Source organism: Aotus nancymaae, unplaced genomic scaffold (assembly GCF_030222135.1).
Source record: "Aotus nancymaae isolate 86718 unplaced genomic scaffold, 86718_ANA_hifiasm-v0.15.2.pri h1tg000049l, whole genome shotgun sequence".
NCBI classification, from domain to species: domain Eukaryota; kingdom Metazoa; phylum Chordata; class Mammalia; order Primates; family Aotidae; genus Aotus; species Aotus nancymaae.
Window position 1 is genome coordinate 26,972,419 of NW_026988463.1, and position 24,525 is coordinate 26,996,943.

The following is a 24,525-nucleotide window of genomic DNA, read 5'->3' on the forward strand; positions in this document are numbered from 1 at the left end:
GGATTACAGGAGTGAGCCACTGCGCCTGGCCTATTTTATTTATTTTCAGAGACAGGGTCTCACTCTGTCACTCAGGCTGGAGTACAGCGGTGTGATCACAGCGTACTGCAACCTCGAACTCCTGGGCTCAAGTGATCCTCCCACGTCAGCCTCCTGATTAGCTGGGACCACAGGCATGCACCACCATGCCTGGCTAATTTTTGCATTTTTTGTAGAGATTAGGTCTTGTTATGTTGCCCAGGTTGGTTTTGAACTCCTGACACGTGATCCTCCAGCTTTAGCATTCCAAAATGCTGAGACTACAGGCATGGACCATGATGCCCAGTAGGTAGCATTTATTGAACACCTATTACTATGCTGGTTGGACTCCATTTATGACCAAGTCCCTTGCACAGATTGATTCATTTATCCTTGGGCTGATTCTTGGAGCCAGGTACTCTTTTTTTTTTTTTTTGAGATGGAGTTTCACTCTGTCGGCCAGGCTGGAGTGCAGTGGCATGATCTTGGCTCACTACAACCTCCACCTCCTGGGTTCAAGCGAGTTTCCTGCCTCAGCCTCCTGAATAGTGGGATTACTGGCGCTCACCACCGTTTGGCTAATTTTTGTATTTTTAGTACAGACGGGGTTTCGTCATGTTGGCCAGGTTGGTCTCTGACTCCTGAACTCAGATGATCCGCCCGCCTCGGCCTCCCAAACTGTTGGGACTACAGGAGGGAGCCACTGAGCCCAGTACAGAGGCAGGCGCTCTTGCCTCCCTTATACACGGGAGGGAATCACGGCACAGTGGGGAAAAGTAGTGTGGGAAATGCACACTTCCTGGGGACGGTGTTCCTTCCTGAGGCTCCCCCTTGCATCGTGTCCGCAGATCCAGGTGCACAGGAATCTCCCCCATCCTCCCGCAAACCTGCCTCAGTGCTCAGCCGGGAACGACCCTGCAGTTAGGAACCGAGAGGAGTAGCAGGCGTCTCCCGCTAGATGGCAGCAGCGTCCGCGCCTGAGTCCCGGCTCCCACCCGCGGGAAGGCGCAGCCGGGCGGACTCACCGGCCTCCTCCCGCCTCTTCCACAGGTTGCATCTGCGGCTGCACGAAAACGGATGGCTGGGAATGGCCGTCGGGGGTTTGTCAGAGGAAGTCCCCCGGCCCTTTCCGAGGCATATCTCTTGGCCATCCACGCGGACTTGGCAGACTCCGCTCCCTGCACCTCTGTTTCCCCTTCTGTGGCCGGCGGCTCCCCCGTGGCCACCCCATCTCCCGTCTCTGCCACTCCCCACCAGCCATTTTCACTCCTGAGGCCCCATCTCAACTCAGGACAGTTCCCTTCTGATTGGCAGGTGGGCCTGTCTGTCACCGGCATGTTCCACCCCACCCAAGCCCAAGGACACTCCAGGGTCTCCTAAGTTTCACGACGGAGATGCGTGCTCAGCGGACTCTGCAGACCCAGTGCCATGACTTCCCCCACCCCAAGGCCAGGCGTGTGTCTGTGCGCGTGTGACGTCCTCCGCAGCAACCGTGTGCAGAGAACGGGTGGGCTAGGACTCGGGGTACTTGACATGAACAGCTTCAAGTTCCTAAACAAGTAAAAAGCCCAGAGAGACAAAACAAAAGGGGGTGCGGGGAAGAGGCGGGAAACTAATATCTATGGGACTGGCTCAAATGGCTGCTTCCCTGTGCTGTGCTGTGGCTTCCTTTTTCCTTTGTTTGAGACAGGGTATTCCTGTCACCCAAGGCTGGAGTGCAGCCTCGACCTCCTGGGCTCAAGCGATCCTCTAACCTCAGCGTCCTGAGCAGCTGGGACCACAGGCATGCACTACACCTGGCTATTTTTGTTTTGTTTTGTTTTTTTGAGATGGAGTCTGGATTTGTCACCCAGGCTGGAGTGCAGTGGTGCAATCTTGGCTCACTGCAACCTCTACCTCCTGGGTTCCATCGATTCTCCTGCCTCAGCCTCCCGAGTAGCTGAGATTACAGGTGCCCACCACCATGCCTGGCTAATTTTTGTATTTTTAGTAGAGATGGGGTTTCACCATGTTGGCCAGGCTGGTCTTGAACTCCTGACCTCAAGTGATCTGCCTGCCTCGGCCTCCCAAAGTGTTTACAAAGGGATTACAGGTGTGAGTCACCGAACCCAGCCTACCTTTTTTTTTTCTTTGTAGAGATGGAGACTTGCTATGTTGCCCAGGCTAGTCTCAAACTCCTGGGCATAAGTGATCCTCCAACCCTGGCCTCCCAAAGTGCTGGGATTACAAATGTGAACCACCATGTGGGTCACTTCTAAGGAAGAGGAAGGGATTTATCCAAAGCCACGGGGCATATGAGAGATGGCAGAAGGGACTCAGTAATCTGGTTTTTGGGCCAGGTGTGGTGCTCATGCCTGTAATCCCAGCACTTTTGGAGGCCTAGATGGATGGATCACTTGACACCAGGAGTTCGAGACCAACCTGGCCAACATAACAAAATCCCATTTCTACTAAAAATCCAAAAAAAGGTTGAGTGTGGTGGCTCACGCCTATAATCCCAGCACCCTGGGAGGCCGAGGCAAGTGGACCACCTGAAGTCAGGAGTTCCAGACCGGCCTGACCAATATGGTGAAACCCCGTCTCTACTAAAAATACAAAAATTAGCTGGGCGCGATGGCATGCACCTGTAGTCCCAGCTACTAGAGAAGCTGAGACAGCGGAACTTCTTGAACCCAGGAGGTGGAGGTTGCAGTGAGCCTAAATCACGCCATTGCACTCCAGCCTGGGCAACAGAGTAAAACTCGGTCTCCAAAAAAAAAAAAAGGCTAGGCAAGGTGGCTCACACCTCTAATCCCAGCACGCTGGGAAGCTGAGGTGGGTGGATCACCTGAGGTCAGGAGTTTGAGACCAGCCTGGCCAACATGGTGAAACCCCATCTCTACTTAAAAAAAAAAAAAAACAAAAATTAGCTCGGTGTGGTGGCAGGCACTTGGGAGGCTAAGGTAGGAGAATCGCTTGAACCCAGGAGGGAGAGGTTGCGGTGAGCCAAGATGGTACCATTGCACTCCAACCTGGGTGACAGAGCAAGACTCTGTCTCAAAAAAAAAACCTGGATGTGGTGATGCGCGCCTGTAGTCCCAGCTAGTTAGGAGGCTGAGGCAGGAGAATTGCTTGAGCCCAGTAGGTGGAGGTTGCAGTGAGCCAAGACCACGCCACTGTGCTCCAGCCTGGGCAACATGGCAAGACTGTGTCTCAATAAATAAATAACCTGGTTCCTGATGCTGGGCCAGGGTTCGTGCCCCAGGCCCATGTGCAACTGCTACTTGAGGTTAACTGAGAGAAGGGACACAGAGCCTATGGCCTTTGGGGTTGATTTTTTGTTTCCGCAAATGCCTCAAAACATACGGCTACTGTCTTTCCCAGAAAAGGCTCTTTTAACCCAAACAATGCATTATCCATGCACTCATTTATCCAACCATGAAATAAACGTGCTGAGCTCCCGCTATGCCCTGGCTGGACTCCATTTATGGCTCAGAAATCATCAGGGCATGGTCCCTTCCTTCAGGAATGACAAGGGAGGGAACTCACAGATGTGCATCATTCTAGTGTAGACGGGCAACTCTGGGTCATCTGTACCTGTGTCTCCACTCCCTCACCTTTAATGGACTCTTCAACCTCTTCTTCTTTTTTTTTTTTTTGTTGTTTTTTGAGATGGAGTCTCACTCTGTCGCCCAGGCTGGAATGCAGTGCCACGATCTCTGCTCACAGCCACCTCCGCCTCCTGAGTTCAAGTGATTCTCCCACTTCAGCCTCCTGAGTAGCTGGGATTATACAGGCACCTGCCACCACGCCCGGCTAATTTTTGTATTTTTAGTAGAGACAGGGTTTTGCCATGTTGGCCAAGCTGTCTCAAACTCCTGACCTCAGATGATCTGCCTGCCTCTGCCTCCCAAAGTGCTGGGATTTCAGCTATAAGCCAGCATGCCCGGCCAGTTCTTCAACCTCTTCTAATCTGGCTTCGTCCCCACCACTCCACTGAAGCTGCTTTGATCAAGTCCATGAATGAGCTCATAATCTGCCAAATCAAATGGTTCCCTCTCTTTCCATTCCGTCTGCCCCCCAGCAGCTGCACCTGTCCCTGACTCAGAGTCCTGGAGACACACTCACCAGTTCTCGGGACTCCTCCAGCCAGCTCAGACTGGGGCCTTGTGCTATCTATATTCGCTGCTTAGGTGATCTCATCCATACTCGTGGCTTTAAATATCATCTATATGCCAGTGACTCACAAATGTATATTTCCAGCCCAGACCTCTCCTTGGAGCTCCAGACTCCTGTATCCAGCTCGCTACTTGATGTCTGTTTGTGATGGCCAAAAACATCTCCAAGACGATGGATCACAAATGGAGTCCTCGGTTCTGCTGCTCCAGGCCTGCTCTTCTCCTATCTTTTCGTCTCAGCAGATGGTCCCATCCTTCCTCTAGATGGTCTGCCCAACACAGAAACCTAAGAATCATCCCGGATCCTTATCTCTCACCTAATTAACCCCAAATTGAGACCTGTTAGGCCAGGTTTGGGGGCTCATGCCTGTAATCCCAGTACTTTGGGAAGCTGAGGTGGGAGGATCACGGGAGACGAGGAGTTCAAGGCTGAAGTGAGCCATGATCATGCTGCTGCACTCCAACCTGTAAAAGATAAGAATAAAAATACCTGTGGGTTCACTTTTCTTTTTTCTTTCTTTTTAATTTTTTTTTTTTTTTTTTTTGAGACAGTGTCTCACTTTGTTACCTAGGCTGGAGTGCAGTGGTGCGATCATAGCTCACAGCAGCCTCGACCTCCCAGGCTCAAGCGATCCTTTGCCTCAACCCCCCAAGCAGCTGGGACTGCATGCTGAAGTCACCATGTCCAGCTAATTTTTTTCTTTTCTTTTTCTAAAATTATTTTATTTTATTTTAGTTTTATTTTTAATAGAGACAGGATTTCACTGTGTTATCCAGGATGGTCTCGATCTCCTGATCTTGTGATCCGCCCACCTCAGCCTCCCAAAGTGCTGGGATTACAGGCGTGAGCCACCATGCCCGGCCCCAGCTAATATTTATTTATTTATTTATTTGTAGGAACAAGATTTCACTATGTTGCCCAGGCTAGTCTTGAACGCCTGGACTCAAAAGACCCTGCCTTGGCCTCCCAAAGTGCTGGGATTACAGTGCCCAGCCTCAATTTTTTTTCTTTTTTTTTTCTTCGAGACAGTCTCATTCTATCACCCAGGCTAGAGAGCAGTGGTGAAGTCTTGGCTCACTGCAACCTCCGCCTCCTAGGTTCAAGTGATTCTTGTGCCTCAGCCTCCTGAGTAGCTGGGATTACAGGTGCACGCCACCAAGCCCACCTAATTTTTTTTTTGTATTTTAGTAGAGATGGGGTTTCGCCATGTTGGTCTCGAACTCCTGGCCTCAAGCAATTCACTTGCCTTGGCCTCCCAAAGTGCTGGGATTACAGGCGTGAGCCACTGCACCCAGCAATAGGTAATTTTTCAACCCTTTCCCTCCCTCTCCTTTTTTGGAGTCCCCAGTGTCTATTATGCTCATCTTTATGTACATAGGTACCCAGTGTTCAGCTCTCACTTACAAATGAGAACATGTGGCATTTGATTTTCTGTTTCTGCATTAATTTGTTTAGGATAATGGCCTCCAGCTGCATCTATGTTGCTGCAAGGGATATAATTTCATTCTTTTTATGGCTGCATAGTATTCCACGACATATATGTACCACATTTTCTTTATCCAGTCCGCTGTTGGTGGGCACCTAGGTTGATTCCGTGACCTTGCTATTGTGAATAGTGTTGTAATAAACACACAAGTGTGGGTGTATTTTTGGTAGAATGATTTCTTTCTTTCCTTTTTCTCTCTCTCTCTCTTTTTTTTTTTTGAGACACAGTCTCACTCTGTCACTCAGGCTAGAGTACAGTGGCTTGATCTCAGCTCACTGCAGCCTCAAACTCCTGGGCTCAATCGATTCTCCTGCCTCAGCCTCCTGAGTAGCTGGGACTACAGGTGCATGCCACCATTCCTTTTTTTTTGAGACATGGCTTTGCCATGTTGACCAGGCTGGTACAATGATTTCTTTTCTGAATGTGCCATACTCTGGACTGCCTCCCAGCCTTGGCATACATCTCTGCCTGGAAAACTCTTGCCCCTACGCTTGACCTGGCTTACTCCTCCCTATCTTTCAGGTCTCAGCTGAGACAACACTTCCTCTGGGAAGTGAGGTATTAATCTTTGCTCCCTCCTACCTCATAGGATCTTGAGTTCCGATGGCTTTCTGGCTGTCCCCTGTCCCCATGTCAGTTTCTCTGGATGGGGATTGTCTGTGTATTTGTTTATCTTCCCTACAAGGCTGTGAAGTCACAGCTCATCCATCTTGGTCCTGGTTATATCCCTACAATTTTTTTTTTTTTTTTTACTTTTTTTGAGACAGAGTCTTGCTCTGTTGCCAGGCTAGAGCGCAGTGGCGCGATCTCGGCTCACTGCAACCTCGGCCTCCCAGGTTCAAGCGATTCTCCCGCCTCAGCCTCCTGAGTAGCTGGGATTACAGGTGCACGCCACCAAGCCCAGCTAATTTTTGTAATTTTAGTAGAGACGGGATTTCAGCATGTTGGCCAGGCTGGTTTGAGACATGGCTTTGCCATGTTGACCAGGCTGGTTTTGAACTCCTGACCTTGTGATCCGCCCACCTCAGCCTACCAAAGTGCTGGGATTACAGGTGTGAGCCACCACGTGGCTGGGATCAAAGTGGCCTGCACTTTGCTTTTCTAAGTTAAAATGAAACTGTGAAGATGATTCTAGGGCCAGTCATGGTGGCTCATGCCAGTAATCCCAGCACTTTGGGAGGACAAGGTGGGAGGACTGCTTCAGTCCAGGAGTTTGAGACCAGCCTGCCTGGGTGGTAATATACAAGTGAGACCTTGTATATTGAAAAAAAAAAATAGATGATTCTAAACAAGAGCAAAACAGTCTCCTTTTTTGTGGCTGCATACTATTTCACTGTATGGAATTACATCGTGACTGATTTAATTGGTCCCTACTTCTGGGCATCTTCGTGGTTTTCAATCTTTTAGAGCATGCTGCATTTAAGAATCTTAAACTTCTATTATTTGGTTCACGAATCGGCATATCTTTAAGATAAAATCCTAAAAGTGGAATTTCTGGGTCTAAAGATGTATATAGATTTTTTTGAAACAGGGTCTCACTCTGTTACCCAGGCTGGAGTGCAGTGGAACAATTATATAGCTCACTGCAGCCTTGATCTCCTGGGCTCAAGAGACCCCTCCCACCTCAGCTTCCTGAGTAGCTGAGACCACAGGCACACACCACTACGTCTGGCTTTTTTTTTTTTTTTTTTTTTTGCATTTTTTTTTGTAGAGACAGGGCCTTGCTATGTTGCCCAGGCTGGTCTTGAACTTCTGAGCTCAAGAAATCAGCCCACCTCTGTGTCTCAAAGAGCTGGGATTACAGGTGTGAGCCACCACACCCGGCCCAGACACTTTGATTTTGCCCATTTTATGGGTAATAAGTGATATCTCAGTGTTTTTGTTTTGGTTTGTTTGGTTTTTTTGAGACGGAGTTTTGCTCTCGTTGCCCAGGCTGGAGTGCAGTCGCTCCATCTTGGCTCACTGCAGCCTCCCCATCCCGGATTCAAGCAATTTTTCTGCCTCAGCCTCCTGAAGCATGCGCCACCACACCTGACTAATTTTTTGTATTTTTAGTAGAGACAGGGTTTCGCTATGTTGACCAGGCTGATCTCAAACTCCTGACCTCAAGTGATCCACACACCTCCGCCTCCCGACGTGCTGGGATCACAGGCAGGAGCCACAGCGCCCGGCCCCTCTCTCTTGACTTTACATTTCTCTTACTTTTTTTTTTTTTTTTTTTTTTTTAAAGAGACTGCTTCTCATTATGTTGCCCAGGCTGGCTTCACTCAAGCAATCCTCTTGCCGCAGCCTCTAGAGTAGCTGGGATTACACGCGCCACGCTCGGTTCCATTTCTCTTATTTTAAAAAAAAAATGGCGGTGAAGTACACATAACGAAATGTGCCATCTTGACCATTTTTAAGGGTAAGGCTAGGTGTGTTAGGTATGCTCGCTTTGTTGTGCAACCAGATTTCTCTTTTAAATAACAGCACTTAGAGATGCCGACTTCGCGCCAGGCCCAGTTTGGGACACTAGGGACTCCCAGATGAATCAGCCACTCCAGTGAAACTCCCAGCTGGTGGGGGAGGCACTGGTGAAACGGTGCAGGCAGAGCGAAGTCCTGAGGCGCTGGAGCTGAGGGGCAGAGCGGGATGCCCCAGGAAGGCTCCTAGGAAGAGGGGACCCAGGGTGACTCCCTGAGGAAGCACGGCTCCCAGGTAGAGGAGTGCATGTGAGACAAGATCCTAGGCCTGAGCCGTCTAGCCGTGTCCCAGGAACTGCAGGAAACGGTCGGGTGAGTCAGTGGTGGGCAGTGGGGGTGATGAGCCCTTTCGTGTTTTCGGGATGGTAAGTTTGGGGCACAGGAGAGTGAAGATCGCAGGCCAGGGGTGGACTGACAGCCCATGGCAGGCCCAGGACGGGGCACAGGATGGGGTCAGCCTGGGGGTGGCAGGGTTTGGGTGAGAAATGGCAGCCCATGGGGAATTGCCACGGCAGGGCTCTAGGGCCTTCAGAGCCAAGCCCTGACACCCCTCCCCATCTGCGGTGCAAAACTGGAGAAGGCAGGGGACAGGGTGAGGTAGGTTGGTTCCCAAAGGGGACACAGGCCCCTGGAAGTTGGGTTGGGCCACAAGGAGAGAGGCCTGAACGGCCAAAGGGAGGGGGCGTGGGGAAGCGGCAGCCTCAGACCTCTGCCTCCTCCCTCAGACCCTGAGGCTCCCCAGCCCGGCTCAGGGGACCTCGACATCCCTGGCCTGCGATAGCAGGCGGATCAGATCTGCTGCACCTCTCCGCCCCTGGGTCCCTACGGACCTGGAGATGGGAGGACCGAGGCCCTAGCTCCCTGCAGGGGAGGGGAGTGAAGACGCGCGGGGTTGGGGGGGAAGATGAGCCGGCGTCGCCATGGCAACAAGGCCGGTGGTCCGGCCCTGGGGACCCGGGAGGGATGGAGGTAGGGAAGGAGGGAAGGAGGGAAGGAGGCGCCGTAGCCGCGCGCGCGGGCGGGAGCGGGGGCCCGGGTCTCCCAGGAGGAGTTGGGGAACACCCGGCGATTCTGCCGGCCGCTTCCCGGTGGCGCAGGGATCCCGCGTGTTTGCGAGTGCGTGTGCGTGCGAAGTTCTCCGGGTGAGTGTGCCAGCGCGCGCCTGGGGGTGTGCAAGCGTGTGAGCGTGCACACGTGGGCACGGGCGTGTGCGCGCGGGGGTGCCTGGCTGGATGCGTACACTCGAGTGTGTGCCGGCCCGCGTGCCCTTGCGTGAGTGTGCGCGCGCGAGCACACGTGTCTGTGTGTGCCCTCGCGTGCGCTACCGAGCGGGCCCTGGGTGGGAGCCCGAGATCCCGCCCCCTCCCCAGCCCCGGCGCCCCTCCCTGCCCCCCGCCGGCAGCGCCGGCTGCATCCTCGCCTCCACCTCGCTCACCCCCACCTCCCCTCACTTTCTCGGCTCTCCTTCCCTGTCGGCTCACACCGCCGGACTCCGCGCTTTCCTCGCCCGCCGCCCTGGGGATCGCCGGCCGCCGCCGCCCAGCCTGCGCCCGCCGTTCCCCCAGTGCCTGGGCACCTGTTGGAGGCAGAGACAGGTGCAGGGGGCTGGGCAGGCCGGGGGCGTGAAGGTGCGGGGGAGCGTGCCAGCCTGTGTGCTCTACGGGGGAGCCTGAGGTGGCATCTGAGGCTGGGGTCTCCACCGTGGACTGCGGTGAGCGCGCGGGGGAACCAGGCAGGCAGACAGGTCCTGGGGCTGAATGAAGGAACAGTGGGGAGTGGGAGCTTAGAGGGGTGGGTGATACCCTGACCAGACCAGCGCCTGCTGCAGAGGAGGACAGAGCCTCCGAGAAACAGAGGCGGGGCCCTGCAGGGCCCCTTGAGGGACCGGCAGGCTTAGGAGCAGATGGGAGCCCGGGAGGAGAGGAAGGAGCTGGCAAGATGATACAGGGACAACCTAGAAGTGGCTGGGTGAGGACGGGGTGGTGCAGCCTCGATCTCTGAGGGGAGTGGGTTGGCAGCCCAGCTCCTGTGGAGCCGGCCTGGGGTCTGCAGGGCCCAGGCCTCCCGCCTGCCACCAGCTGGCACAGGCCACCCTCTCCCTCGACCTAGGAAGGGAGGCCAGTGAGGGCCCCACAGACCCAGGAGGCTGTTGCTTGGCTCTCAGCCAGGACGGTTAGGTATGAGGAGTTGGCCCTGGGCTCATTGGCTCACACGGCCTCCCCCAGCCAGGGGTGCTGCATGAGGGGCCGCAGGGGCGACCGCATGACCATCAACATCCAGGAGCACATGGCCATCAACGTGTGCCCCGGGCCCATCCGGCCCATCCGCCAGATCTCTGACTACTTCCCCCGCCGGGGACCAGGACCTGAAGGGGGCGGCGGGGGCGGTGGGGAGGCCCCCGCCCATCTGGCCCCCCTGGCTCTGGCGCCCTCTGCAGCCCTCCTTGGGGCCACCACGCCTGAGGATGGTGCAGAGGTGGACGGCTATGACTCGGATGATGGCAGTGAGTCTGGGGCTTGGAGGCCCCACATGCTGGTGGGGGTCTCCAGGCTTGCTGTGAGGGGTGGGGGGATGAGCCCTGCTTGGTGTGCATGTAGGGGAGGAGGGCAGTGGGGGTGGTGGCGGGGACGGCCGACACAGCTGCAGTCGGCGTGCAGATTACAGCTTCGGCAAGGCTCAATATTCAATATTTCTGCTGAGACACTCCACCACCCACACAGCCCCAGTTGCGGTTGAGCCAGGGACCCAGACGCACACACGCACGGGCCCACTCAGCCTCTTGCACACACACTCACAGGTGGGCAGAGAGGGAGACACACGCAGCCAGTGCCCACCTGCCGGCCTCTCGCACGCACTTGTCTCCAAACAGACCCACGCTGCCTTTCCTCTCTCTCCAGCCGCCCTGGGCACGCTGGAGTTTGACCTTCTCTATGACCGGGCCTCTTGCACTCTGCACTGTAGCATCCTCAGGGCCAAGGTGGGCACTCCCTGCCTCCTAAGCCCACGTGCGGCCCCCATAGGGGTGGGTTTCCATCTCTCCCTTCCCAGGCCTGTTCCTTCCTCTCACCCCTGCACCCTCCTTCTGGGCCCCTCCAGGGTCCAGCTCCACAAGAGGGAGGGAGAGAGGTGCTGGGAGCCTCCAGCCCTCTCCCCTCCCCTCTGCTCCAGGGCCTCAAGCCCATGGATTTCAATGGCCTCGCAGACCCCTATGTCAAGCTGCACCTGCTGCCTGGAGCCTGTAAGGTAATAGCTTCCTCTCCCTCCCAGTCCGCTGCCCATGCCTTCAGCTGCCCTGTGGCTGGAGGACAGGTATTTATCCCCACGCCCCAGGCCAATAAGCTAAAAACGAAGACTCAGAGGAACACACTGAATCCTGTGTGGAATGAGGACTTGACGTACAGTGGGATCACGGATGACGACATCACACACAAGGTTCTCAGGTGAGGGCCCCCCTCCCTGCCACCCAGGATCCAGACCCAGCAGCAGCTCGGTGACAGCTGTCATTGTAACTGCTGGTTGATCTATATCCCATTAAGCCCCAATCTCTCTGATGCTCTAGAACCATCAGTGGCTCCCTATCCCCTTTGGCAGCAGGCCAAAATATTTCCCTGCCATTCCTGCCCCCCAAATATCTCCTGCAGGCAGGGCGTAGCAGCCCCACCTGTAATCCCAGCACTTTGGGAGGCCAAGGTGGGCCGATCACTTGAGGTCAGGAGTTGAGACTAGCCTGGCCAACATGGTGAAACCCCGTCTCTACTAAAAACATAAAAGTTAGCTGGCAAGGTGGCATGTGTCTGTAATCCCAGCTACTTGGGAGGCTGAGGCAGGAGGACTGCTTGAACCCAGGAAGTGGAGGTTGCAGTAACCAGAGATCATACCACTGCACTTCAGCCTGGGTGACAGAGCGAGACACTCTCAAAAACAAAACAAAACAAAACAAAACAAAAACAAGTATTTCCTACCTCTCAAACAGAGGACTCCCAACTGGCCAGTTTCACAACTCCTGAACTTTTCCTGTTCTGTTTTTTTATCTGGAAAGCTCCTCCTGGCTAGCCTAAATTCCACTCATCTGGGGCTCAGTCCAAGCTCTGCCCACTCCTGAAAGTGTTCCTGGGTCGCTGAGACCCCTTCTCAGAACCCTGCAGCGTTGGTCTGCCCCTTCTGTGCCCTGAGTTCCCTTAAAATCTCTAAGGAGTGAAGTCTTGAGGGACAGGGAAGTTACTCCATCATCCCAGGAGATGGAGATGTGGGGAGAGTATTCCCTCAAGTCAGGCGGTGGGCAGCGAAACCCAGGCTCCAGAGAGACCTCTGCCTTTGTGCTTGGATCTGCAGCCGGGACCCTTCCCTGATGGTCAGGGCTGTGTGGCAGAGAGGCCACCTTGGTGTCGGGTATGTGGGTGGAATGGAGGGGAGGCCAGAGGCCCAAACCAGAATGAACCTTAAAATGACCGAGCACTCCCCAGTGCCCAGCCTGGACTAAGCATTTTCACCTTTCCTTCTTTCCCTTAATTCTCTCCATTTTACAGATGGGAATTGAGGCATAGGGAGATTAAGTGACTTGCCCCAGGTCACACAGGTGGCTCAGAAGTGGCAGGGCTGGGATCTGCCTGCCCTCCATGCCACAGATGGCCGATGTGGCAGTGGGTCACAGCAGAGGCAGAGCAGGTGCTGTGGGAGGATGGGTGGCCGGAGAACAGTCATTTCTTAGTCGCTGGGCTCATGAATCCCTGCGGGGCTGGCTCTGTGCTGCATGCAGGAAAAGGACGGGGGTCCTGAGGAGCCATGGGATCCTCGTCTGGCTGCCCAAGGCTCCAAGGTCCTTCTAGATCTCATGGCCTGTGTCTGTGGTCACATCTACCTTGGTGTTTGGCTTCTGCCCCCAGGCCCTGAATGGAGGCAGTGAGCGGTGCTCCAAGATTTCTGTGGGCTTCCCGCAGAGGCTGAGCAGCTCCTGAGGGACCAGGGACAGCTGGGTGGCTGCTGAGGGAGGGACAGAGGACCGGGCAAATCTGCTTGTCCTTCTCAAGTGCCAGCCCATCTTCCAGATGTGACAGAGTGTTTAGGGCAGAGCTGTGCTGGTCCGAGGCCCTTCCTCCAGGCTGGAACGGGGCTCAGGTACCCCCAGGGCCCTGACACTGCAGTTCTCCCCCAGGATTGCCGTGTGTGACGAGGACAAGCTGAGCCACAATGAGTTTATTGGGGAGATCCGCGTGCCACTCCGCCGCCTCAAGCCTTCGCAGAAGAAGCATTTTAACATCTGCCTCGAGCGCCAGGTCCCGGTCTGTGTGGGGGGCGGGCTGCAGGGGTGCCAGAGGAGGGGGCCCTGCCGGAGTGCTGGAGGGGAGGCCAGGGTTCCAGAACCTTCTCTTTGCCCCCTCAGCTGGCGTCCCCTTCTTCCATGTCGGCAGCGCTGAGGGGCATCTCCTGTTACCTGAAGGAGGTGAGGCACCTCACAGGGACAGGGATGCATGTGGGTGGGAGGCGGTGGGGACCCAGGCTGACCCTGCGTCTGTGCCTGCAGCTGGAGCAGGCAGAGCAGGGGCCGGGGCTGCTGGAGGAGCGTGGCCGTATCCTGCTGAGTCTCAGCTACAGCTCTCGGCGCCGGGGACTGCTGGTAGGCATCTTGCGCTGCGCCCACCTGGCTGCCATGGACGTCAACGGTTACTCGGACCCCTACGTCAAGACGTGAGCCCCTGCACTGAGCCTCTCCTCCCCAGGGAGACTGCCCCTGCCCGAATCGGGCATGGCCTATCCCTGACCCCTCGGTTCCTCTCTCTCCAACACACCCCCAGGTACCTGAGGCCTGATGTGGACAAGAAATCCAAGCATAAGACGTGTGTGAAGAAGAAGACTCTCAACCCAGAATTTAACGAGGTACCCGGGTGGGACTGGACGCAGAGGCAGGCCAGGGAGGGGCTGGGGGGCTGAGGAGTCAGCTCACGAATGGGCGGCCGGCCTTGTCCCCAGGAGTTTTTCTACGAGATAGAGCTCTCCACTCTGGCCACCAAGACCCTGGAAGTCACTGTCTGGGACTATGACATTGGCAAATCCAATGACTTCATCGGTGAGGGATGAGCTGGCTGTGGGTGCCGGGGGAGGGTGAGTGCCAGGGAGGTGGCCCTGACTCTACCACTTGCTCCCCCAGGTGGCGTGTCCCTTGGGCCAGGTGCCCGAGGCGAGGCCCGTAAGCACTGGAGCGACTGCCTGCAGCAGCCGGACGCAGCCCTGGAGCGCTGGCACACCCTGACCAGCGAGCTGCCCCCTGCGGCCGGTGCTCTGTCCTCAGCCTGAGTGGACAGCAGTGCCCTGCACAGGCCCATCGGGCCGGGCCCAGTACCCAAACTTCGCACGAGTGTGTTGCACGTTTACACGGGGTGGGCTGCCCCCACCCTGCACTACCTGTCTTATTTTTGTGAGTCTCAGTGACCCGGGTCTGTCTGCTCGTGAGGGGCTGTGGAGTTCTATATTCACATATGCAAACCTCCTGCCTGACTCGCTAGTCCCTGCAAATATGCAAACACCCCATTCTCTCTGCATACCCGGGCAGTGCTCAGAGCCCGGCCCCAGGCCCTTGAGCTCCTCACTCCTGCCTCTCCACGCTGCCCCGTCCCTCTCCCCCCACAGGGAGGGGTCGGATTAGGGGAGGTTCAGAGGAGGAGAATGTCTCAAAAAAAAAAAAAAAAGAAAGAAAGAAAGAAAAGGACAAAAAAAATCAACCCAGAGTCACTCCTTTAATACAGAAACTTCATTAAAAAACCTAGCCCCATACAGCTGCCCTTTTAAAGGGGTGGCGATCACAGGGTCTCTGCCTCTCCAGCAGGTGGCAGATGCTCCCAGCCACTCATTTAACTGTCCCCTGGATGGGGCCAGGGTTTAAAGGCAGGGCCCCTGCCACCCTCCTGGGGGACACCCGTGCATGTTTACGCCTTTTCTGGTTGTGTCAGTAGCCGGAGCATGGCAGCTGGGTATCAATAAACACCTCCGGGAAGCTGGGCTCGTGTGTGCTGCACAGGGAGGCACCGGGTGGGGCTGCGGAGGGCGCGGTGCAACGTCGCAGTCATTCCGGGATGTCGATCACCAGGTCGTCGTCCCCATCTAGGGCATCGTCCCCGCTACCTGCGTCGCTGAACATCTGCCGAGGGACTGTGCTCAGGATCGTGGGGGGGGGCATCTTGGGGGGCGGGAGGGGGGTCAGGGCTGTCCCGACCCCGGCCCCAGAACCCCGGCCAGGGAAGGTCAGCGGCCCTCCCACAGGGCAGTCAGGGGGTCCCACCGCCATCTGCAGCAGGGGGAAGAAACAGGGGGGGGCTAGTCAGGGAGGCACTGGGGCCTCAGGGGACCGGGCCCTGCCCCCAGCCAGGCCAGCCAATGCTGCACTCAGGGCCTGCCCACCCTCAGCCCCTCATGAGTCTTAAAGCAGCAAGTGCCTGGGGGTGGTGATGGACGTGAGATGAGGGGATGGGGGTGTCTCACAGGAAACCGGGAGGGAAAGGCCCGGCCCTGTCCTCTCTAGGGAGGCGCCTGGGCTGCCCTGAGGCGGGTTAAGCCAGAGGCAGAGTCGGCCTGGAGTGCCTGCCTGCCTGCTGCTGGGTCCCGAAGGTGCCACCTGCCGCCACCGGCTTCTTCTCCCTCCTCCTCCTCTTCACCTCTTCTGCGGGACTCACTGGTTCAGTGGAGGGTATCACAAGCTGCCTGAGCCTGGAGCCCTGGCGGCTTCTCTGCCCCCCAGAAGCTTCTCTCATGTCTTGGATGGGCCCCTCCTCGGGATCCCCGCAGCCATGGCCTAGGCCCAGCCCTCCTCTCGGCTCACCTGGGCTGCGGTCCCAGCCTCCTAACTGGACTCCCTGCCTGCAGCCTCTCCCAGATCCAGCTCCTCCGCACTGCAGCCAGAGTGCACGCTCTAAAACACAGACCTGAGCGCGTCACCGCACCACTCGGGGCCTCGGGACGGGAGTGCCACCTGCCAGATGACAGGTGGCCCCTCCACCTGGCCTGCTCTATTTGTCAGAAGTCCTTTGTCCTCTGAGGCTGGGATGTGACCTGCCCAACTCTCCAGCCCCCCACTGCCAGGTCCTCACAGACCCTCCCCAGAGAGCTCTATGGGTCTCCTCTGCAGTCCCCATGCTTTGTCTGTGGGCACAAACTGGGCACCTGCTGTGTGCCAGGTGGTTTCTGTTAATGCCTTCCCAGCTTCAGCATGCTGGGGAGTGGGAAGAGGTCAGGTGCCAGCAGAGGAGGCTGAGCCTGGCGTAGACATGGAGGTGCTGAGGCACAGTCCTGCTGAGTCCTGAGGGGCAGGTCCAGTCTCGCCCTGGGCTAGGTGCTGGGTGGGCTGGCAGGAAATGCCATGCGTGGTCTCCAGTGGCCCTTCTGAGTGTCACATTTGGCCCTGTGGCCTCTTCTTTGCTTCCTAAGGAGTCCCCACCCTCACCTCTGCTCCTGGGGTGGCATGAGAGCCAGGGTGGGTCAGGCCTCAGGATACAGGAGGCTGGCAGGATGGACAACAGATGGGGGCCCTGCTCTGAACAGCACCCCCTCGTCCCGTCCCAGGCCCCCTCATGTACACATAGGAGCAGGCGTGCGTGCTCGACTGGAAAGGCTGCTGCAGGAGGACCGTCCCCTCCTCTGCCCACCACCTCTCCTTCCCCGCTGTGCGCAGCACGTCCCACCCTGGCCTGGACTTCCTCAGTGGCGTCCTCAGCCTGACTGGCAGCAGCTCACAATTCTCTGTGGCTTACTAAGGGCCAGGCACGGGGCCAGCGCTTTTCATCCCTTCACTCACTTTCTCTGCACAATGACGCTAGTGAACGGAGAAGAGAGCTGTGGCTCCAGGCGTGAAATGACACGCCGAGGTCGCACGGTGAGTACTGGAAGAGCTGGGACTCAAACCCGGCCAAGTCCGACTTAGGCCTGACAGAACCAACCTGCTTCTGTCTTCACAGCTGTCCCTCCTCTGCTTTAACTCCCTTCCTTCTATCTCCTCACACCAAGTCCCCCAGATCCTTCAGGGACCCCCACTCCCCTGACAGTCACAGGCAAACTCCCATTTCAGACGGGCATCTAGGCCTTCCGTGACCCCGCCCCACCCGGTTCATCTTGCTAATGTCGTGTCTCTTACCGCTCCTGCTCCGGCCCCGGCTGCACTTTCACTGTGCCTGTCTCCCTTCCCACCACAGCCTCAGCTGGGAATATCCAAATCCACTCACCCAGGGCTCACACGTTCTCCTCGCTGAGGCCTTTCCTGGCTTCTCCCTGCCTCCCTGCACAGCCGTGGCCCTGAGCTGCCCTCCCAAACCTTCTCTCCAGAACGTCCAGAACTTTGCTCTAGGACGAGACTCCACTTTAGGACTCAACGCCCAGCCGGAAAGCCTCAAAGTGCCCCCCTATGCCACGCCACCCTCCTGCTAAGAACCAGGGCCAGTACTGTCACCTCTGCTTCTCAGGCTCAAGAGGTGAAGTCTCACAGGTCCAAGGTCACACAGAGAAAAGGGTAGAGTTGGGATTTGAGCTCCAGATCCTGCACTCCAGACCACCGCAAATGCAGCCTCTCATTCTGCTTCTGGCTCCAGAACCCTGAGAGCTGCCCAGCTGGTCCCCACTCAGCTTGGCCCCTCAGCCCATCCCCATCTCTCCTAAGGCTTGCATCTACCACCAGCCTGGCGGCTTCCAAATGCGCAGCCCCTCACAGGCCGCTGTCTAGCTGCCTTCCAGATGGCACCTGATGCGTCTGCGGCCTGACTCAGCTTCCCTCTAAGCCTGTGCTCCCACAGCCCTCCCATCTTGAGGGAGGGTGACTCCACTCATACTCAGGCTACAGCCCTGCAGGCATCCTGGCCTCTCTCCTACACAGCCCACACCGGGTCCTCCAGGAACTCCCAAGGCTCATTCTCTGAAATGGGTCTGCAGCCCTCTGGACCCTCTGCCTGGTTTACCGAGGTGGCCTCCTCACTCCCATCCCAACTGACCCCACCGCTCACCCACTGGTGTCTGAAATTTGGCCACTGGTGTCCGAAATTTAGTTAAGATGCAATGAGATCAGACTCTCCTCCATGCCTGCATCCTGCGCCCCGCCAGGGAACTGCCCTCCCCAAGGCTTAATTCACAGCGAAGCCTGCCCAGTGGCACCTCAGGAGCTCCTGCCTCTGACCTGCTCCAGGACCCACGTCCCTGCTGACTTTCCTCCCTGACACAGACTCCTTCCAGATCCTGCAACAAGCCCAGCTCGCACCCTCCCAGGGTCTCTGCCCGACTGAAACACGGCCCAGGAGCGACACGGCTTGCTATCATTTCCTGTGTCTCTGATCAAAGAACATCCCAGACTGTAGGGCCCAAAGTGTCAGCTTTGTCCCCGGGGGTCCCCACGCTTTGTACCTCACTCTGTTCTTCTCTACAGGTACCTATTTTTCTGGTATGTTTTCTGCCTATCTTGCTAGAACGTGAGCTCCATGAGGGCAGGGACTGGTAGGCTTTGTTCACTGCCATGTGTCTGCCGCAGCCGGGACAGTACCTGGCCCATGGGAGGCACTCCAGGGGCGCTTGTTGGTCACATCAAGTGGGACCACTCGCCCTACAGGTGCCAAGTCTAGGAGGCCTAGAGGGTAGCAGAGACCTGCTCAAGGTCACGTGGTTTCTAATGGGCAGTCTTGACTTGACTCCAGATCCCATAATCCTGCCCCCTGGGGCTGCTGGGCATCACAGAACATGCCCACCTGGGAAAATGAGCCTGGCCCTGCTATGCTGCAGCTGTGAAAGGGCAGACCCCCGGCATTGACACACGGGGTCCCCCAAGGCTGGTTCTGCCCTGATTTGTCTTCACACGGGCCTGTGAGCCAGGACTCCTCTGGTCCACCCCTCAGTGCAGAACGATGGCTGGATCCCCTGCAGCCCCAAATCAACCATTCAGGGTTCTCTCACAGGCCCCTGCCTTGAGCCTCCCTCAGGTGGCTGTCCTCCTGCCGTCCTGACCCTCCCTAGCGCCCCCACGTCAGGGTACCTTGAGTTTCCGGGGCAGGCGGGGCCGTTTCTCCCGCTTGGGCCTCAGGGGGCTGGGCTCGGGCAGCTGCAGGGCCAGGTAGTCAGAAGGGAATGGGGGGTAGCGGGGGGAGGCCAGCTGTGGGCGGGAGTAGGGATGGAGATGGGAGGCGGAGTGGACAGGGTGAGGGTGAGGGGAAGAAATGCAAACAAAAGGAGGATGGAAAAACAAAAGAGATGGTGATGAGTGCGGCTCCCGAGCACAGAAGCGGGGGCAGCAGCAGGACGCTGTCCTGGGCTCTGCTTTCCTCAGTCACGCCTGGCCCCGTTCCTACACCAGAGAGAAGGGGGCAGCCCCCACTCACACCCTCCATGGGACACTTGCTGGCCACACCCAGACAGATGTCCCCAGAGTTGGGCTGGCCTTGCCCCGAGGCCCAGCCCTTCTGCCCAAATGACGCCACCTTACTCCCAGGCATTTTAGTTCGACACTTCCCACCCCTGACCCCAACTCACCGAGCTCAGGTATGGGGAGGGGACCCCGGAGGCCTGAAGGGGAAACCCTGTTGAAGGAGGCAGGGAGAGGCTGGAGGGAGAGGGGGCCCCCCCCAGCGGAGGGCTTCTCTTCCTGGAGAAAGGACAGGAGGGGTCAGAGGTGGCTAGGAGCCCAGGCAGTCCACCTGACCCTCCCCAGCGAGAGGAATGCATCTTCTTCTCACCTCTTAGGGGCTGGAGTGTCAGACAACTTGGGTGTCCCCTCTGTCTCGCTGTTATCTGAAGATGCAGTGGCATCTGAGTCTGTGACAGGAACAGCTGGTCAGTAGGGGTGGGGGAATCCCAGTCCATCCCAGAAGGGTATAACCTCCTCTACACTACAGAAGGGCGCCAGAGGACCAAGCGCAGGGCTCACGCCTGAAATCCCAGCACTGTGAGAGGCCAAGATGGGCAGACTGCTTGAGGCCAGGAGTTCAAGAGGAGCCTAGACAACCTAGCGAGACCTCATCTCTACTAAAAACAAAAACAATTATACAAGCATGGTGGTGTGTGCCTGTAGTCCCAGCTACTCAGTAGGCTGAGGCAGGAGAATTGCTTGGAGATCGAGGCTGCAGTGAACAGTGACCATAACACTGTACACCAGCTTGGGAGACAGAGCAAGACCCTGTCTCAAAAAAACCAAACAAACCCAAAACCTAACAGAAGGGCCCCTGGGGGAATCTGAGTCACCAGCTGGTGGGCACGTCCATGCACACACACACCCATGCTGTCCCAGGGAGCCCCACAGCCTCTCCAGCCTCCCCAGCCTCCCTCCCGCTCTCATTCCTCCATAACACACCTGCCATGCATGGTCAGGGTGCCAGCCTCCTTCCCATTTACCACCTCTCCTTGTCATCAGACCATCCAAGGAGGATGGGAAGGGCAGTACCTCCACTTGTCACATGAGGTCACCAAGGCTCAGAAAGTAAGGTGTGACACTGCAACTCCAACCCAGGTCTGTGACTCCTTGGCTATTTGATGCCACTCGTTCCTTGCCTCTGAGCAGAGCCGTCTTCAGCTCCTGCCTCAGCTCCACTCTCCATAACCAGGGCCTGTTCACCCACCCCTCATCCTCCCCTTCATCTACTACTCCTCACGCCAACTGCCACAGGTCAGGCCACCAGCATGTCAAAATCACCTGCTGAGTAGTCTCACCTCACCCTGCCACCCACAGTCCAACTCCAACTCCAGAGTAACCTAAAACCGACCTGGTCACATCCTTCTTGATGATATCCCCCACTAACTCGATGAATTCTTAGTGCTTCTTAATCTGGCTTCAACATTTCTGGTCAACTAACATAACTGTACTCTTCTCACCACAACCTCCACCTCCCGGGTTCAAGTGATTCTCCTGCCTCAGCCTCCCAAGTAGCCAGGACTACAGGCACTCACCACCATGCCCAGCTAATTTTTCTATTTTTAGCAGAGACGGGGTTTCACCATATTGGCCAGGCTGGTCTTGAACTCCTGACCTCATGATCCACCTGCCTCTGCCTCCCAAAGTGCTGGAATTACAGGTGTGAGCCACCGCACCTGGCCCATAACTGTATTCTTTACAGCACACTGACCTATTTCCTTAAAAAAGAAATGTATTTCCTAGTTCAGTGCCTCTGTCTAGAAGGGTCATCTTTCACTGAACAAACGACTGCTACACATAGAAGCTGTTGCCAATGCCTCTGCTCAGACAGACCCTTTAAGGAGCAGATTAAATGCCACCTCCTCTTAGAAGTCTTCTAGAATCCCTCAAGCCCAATCAATGGCAGGCTCTCCTGGAACCCTCTACTCTCACTTGTCATGGCTATCCCCACACTGTGCTGAAGAGCATCGTTTGTGTCTCCCTGACCAGACTGTGAACCTCCATGACAGGAGTGGGGCCCACATCGCTGGCTCTTCCTTCTCAGATGCAACCCACTCTGGCCATGAACATGCTGGTTTCTCTCCTATGAGGCAGGAGCCCTGAAATGCCCTCAAACAGGACGTTAACTGGAAGCCCTTAGGGAAGGGAGAGGCAGGGGATGAGAGGCTACAGTAAGAGCCAAACCTCCTATTATGATCTACCTAAGTGGGCCCCTGCCTATTTCCCTAACCTCATCTTCAGTACTCCCAGAGCAAGCAAATGCGTATCATGCGTTCCAACAAAACACTATGTCCCAAAACTTGGCTGGCTGCTACATGCCGACCCCTGCCTCAGACCAATGTTTCAAGGCACTGTGGAGAGGTGATTCCACGTGACGTGGCCTATGAGGGTCCCACCCAGGAATAGGCCCACAAATGGCTAGCTCAGGGCTTTTTCAAACTGTGGGTCTCAATCCATTAGTGGAGGTCATGAAATCAATGTATTGGTTTGCAACCAGCATTAAAAGAAGGGAAAAGGGCCGGGCGCGGTGGCTCAAGCCTGTAATCCCAGCACTTTGGGAGGCCGAGGCGGGTGGATCACGAGGTCAAGAGATCGAGACCATCCTGGTCAACATGGGAAACCCCGTCTCTACTAATACAAAAAAGTAGCTGGGCATGGTGACGCATGCCTGTAATCCCAGCTACTCAGGAGGCTGAGGCAGGAGAATTGCCTGAATCCAGGAGGCGGAGGTTGCAGTGAGCCGAGATCGCGCCATTGCACTCCAGCCTGGGTAACGAGCGAAATTCCGTCTCAAAAAAAAAAAAAAGAAGGGAAAAAAAGCAGTCTAAAATGTATCCAGTTAGGGTGAAGTCTTCCTAAGGCAAAAAAAAAAAAAGTATCCAGATGAACTGGTACAGTGATCTTAAAAACGTTTTGGCTGGGTGCGGTGGCTCACGCCTGTAATCATTAGCACTGTGGGAAGCTGAGGTAGGTGGATCACAAGGACAGGAATTTGAAACCAGCCTGGCCAACATGGTGAAACCCCATCTCTACCAAAAATAGAAAAATTAGCTAGGCATACTGGCAGGCACCTATAATCCCAGCTACTTGGGAGGCTGAGGCAGGAGAATTGCTTGAACCCAGGAGGTAGAGGTTGCAGTGAGCTGAGATCATGCCATTGCACTCCAGCCTGGGCCACAAGAGCGAGACTGCATCTCAAAAAAAAAAAAAAAAGAGTTTTGTTAAACTTTGTTTTGTAGGTATGTATATTGAGCCCTGGTCATGATGTAAAATATAGTTAAATGCAGACAATACTCAAATAAAGGGAGGAAAACAGTGCTCTTTTTCATCCCTCTGCTCTTCAACCAAGCCCAGCCCAGGGTACCTGAATGTGTTATTCCTCCAGGACAGCTCTAGCTTACTTCTTCACAAGGCTGGTTTATTTTTTTTGAAACACTCTTGCCTTGTCTCCCAGGCTGGAGCACACTGGCATAATCACGGCTCACTGCAGCTTCAACCTTTCAGGCAAGGGATCCTCCTGGTTCTGCCTCCCAAGTAGCTGGGACTACATGTGTGCACCACAACGTATGGCTAATTTTTTTTTTTAATTGATATGGGGGTCTCACTAGGTTGTCCAGGCTGGAAGGCTGGTTTCTTATCTGGTCCCAACTCAAGAAAGGCCTTTCTTGAGTTCTCTATTCAGACAGTGCCTGCTGTCTGCTTGTGTAGTCTGCAAGCTAAGAATGGTTGTTTAACTGTTAAATGGTTGAAAAAAAATTCTTTTTCATGTGAAAATAATACAAAATTCAAATTTCAGTGGCTATAAAGTTGTATAGAAACATAGCCATACTCATTTATTTGAATGAATATGGGCTATGATTGCTTTATATTACAACAGCAGAGCTCAGTAGCTGCTTCAAAAATTGTATGTTGCAGAAAGCTTATTTACCATCTGGCCCTTTGCAGAAACAATTCGTTAACCCTTGTTCTACTATAATCATTAACACATAATTCTGTTATCATTACCTTCTAGTCCTTGCCATGACCTAAAATTCTAGTCTATTTCTTCATTTGCTTACAACTAGAATATAAATTACAAGAGACCAAGGGCTTCATCTATCTCTGCTCCTCCAGTATCGCCTGTGCCAAGCACAGTGCCTAAAACACGAGAGGTGCTCAGGAGGTGGAAGGCAGGCAACTAGACTTAAGATCCACTGGGGGCTCCATCAGCCACCACTGCCTAAAAGGTCGGGGCCCAGGAAGCTTGCTAAGTGCCAGGAACCATGCCCTCCACCAAATTTTCAAGAACTCGCTCACCTGAAGAGTCTTCGTCCACGTTCTCATACTGCAGAAGTCGGTCTAGGAGGAAACTGAGGGGAGGGCAGAAGAGGGGAGATGGACAGTGCTTTCCCAGCGAAGCAATGTCCTCCTGGGCCCCTGTCCCTCCCAGCTGGCCCATGGGATCCCTGAAAGAGTCCATGCACTTGTGGCCCTACTGGGGGATGGGGTCCGAATGTAGATCGCTAGGAACCACATCGCCCCCCGCCCCTATAACGTGCCTTACCTCTTGTCCCGGGACACCTTCAGTAATTTCCTCTGCGCTTTCCTCAGCTCCTCCTGGAAGCACTCGTGCTCCTGTATTACGGGCAAGGGGGGCGCTGGGCCAACGGTCATCCGTGAAGGGCCCCGGAACCCGGCGGCCGCTCGCCCCACCCGCTTTACACCTGAGTAAACTGAGATCTTGTCCACGCCAGGCCTCACCCACCACAGCCTTCCCATGGCAGCACTCACGTAGATGAGGAACTTGAGCTTCCGCTTCAGATTCCTGTATTTCTTTTTGTAGTCCACTTCGCCGTCCGCCGGCCCGTTCATGACCGGCCCGGGAACGGCACCCAGCTTCTGCAGTCCCGCTACCCAAAGCCTGCGCTGCCCCAAGCCTGCGCTGCCCCGTCGCTCACGCCTACACTTCCGGAGACTCTGTAAGGCTGTGCCGCCGGAACTACAACTCCCAGCGTACCCCGCGCCCAGGCGAGTTACCGCATGGGCCGCCCTCCTGCGGG

General features: G+C 55.7%; 2 protein-coding genes across 7 annotated transcripts; one reads left to right on the plus strand and one right to left on the minus strand.

Annotated features, from left to right (window-relative positions):
• The first annotated feature begins 9,748 nt into the window (after positions 1-9,748).
• Positions 9,749-15,117, plus strand: DOC2A (double C2 domain alpha). Of its 3 annotated transcripts, none has more exons than XM_012464541.1 (11): positions 9,749-9,835; positions 10,350-10,627; positions 11,022-11,101; positions 11,293-11,367; positions 11,455-11,564; positions 13,277-13,403; positions 13,505-13,564; positions 13,646-13,809; positions 13,917-13,998; positions 14,092-14,188; positions 14,270-15,117. In XM_012464541.1, exons 2-11 carry the CDS (start codon positions 10,363-10,365, stop codon positions 14,413-14,415), a joined length of 1,206 nt encoding a protein of 401 aa, XP_012319964.1. In that variant the 5' UTR covers positions 9,749-9,835; positions 10,350-10,362; the 3' UTR covers positions 14,416-15,117. The 3 variants fall into 3 exon arrangements, with proteins under 3 accessions (XP_012319964.1, XP_064218701.1, XP_064218700.1); XM_064362631.1 differs by lacking the exon at positions 9,749-9,835 and adding an exon at positions 9,853-10,092; XM_064362630.1 differs by lacking the exon at positions 9,749-9,835 and having other exon boundaries at positions 9,853-10,627.
• Positions 14,529-24,433, minus strand: INO80E (INO80 complex subunit E). Of its 4 annotated transcripts, XM_012464545.3 has the most exons (8): positions 24,257-24,431; positions 24,030-24,100; positions 23,783-23,835; positions 19,815-19,893; positions 19,612-19,723; positions 19,118-19,234; positions 15,935-16,024; positions 14,529-15,403 (listed from the first exon to the last, which is right to left on the minus strand). In XM_012464545.3, the coding sequence occupies exons 1-7, from the start codon at positions 24,335-24,337 to the stop codon at positions 15,956-15,958; spliced, it is 582 nt and encodes a 193-aa protein (XP_012319968.2). In that variant the 5' UTR covers positions 24,338-24,431; the 3' UTR covers positions 14,529-15,403; positions 15,935-15,955. The 4 variants fall into 4 exon arrangements, with proteins under 4 accessions (XP_012319968.2, XP_012319965.3, XP_012319967.3 ...); XM_012464542.3 differs by lacking the exon at positions 15,935-16,024 and having other exon boundaries at positions 24,257-24,433; XM_012464544.3 differs by lacking the exon at positions 15,935-16,024 and having other exon boundaries at positions 14,529-15,256.
• Between the last annotated feature and the right edge of the window lie 92 nt (positions 24,434-24,525).

Coding starts and splice junctions, on each gene's coding strand:
- DOC2A (XM_012464541.1), top strand. CDS start 10,363: ATGAGGGGCCGCAGGGGCGACCGCATGACCATCAACATCCAGGAGCAC. Junction 11,565..13,276: donor ATCACACACAAGGTTCTCAG/GTGAGGGCCCCC, acceptor GTTCTCCCCCAG/GATTGCCGTGTGTGACGAGG. Junction 13,999..14,091: donor TCAACCCAGAATTTAACGAG/GTACCCGGGTGG, acceptor CCTTGTCCCCAG/GAGTTTTTCTACGAGATAGA.
- INO80E (XM_012464542.3), bottom strand. CDS start 24,337: ATGAACGGGCCGGCGGACGGCGAAGTGGACTACAAAAAGAAATACAGG. Junction 23,836..24,029: donor AAGGTGTCCCGGGACAAGAG/GTAAGGCACGTT, acceptor CCCTCCCCTCAG/TTTCCTCCTAGACCGACTTC. Junction 19,724..19,814: donor GACACTCCAGCCCCTAAGAG/GTGAGAAGAAGA, acceptor TCCTTTCTCCAG/GAAGAGAAGCCCTCCGCTGG.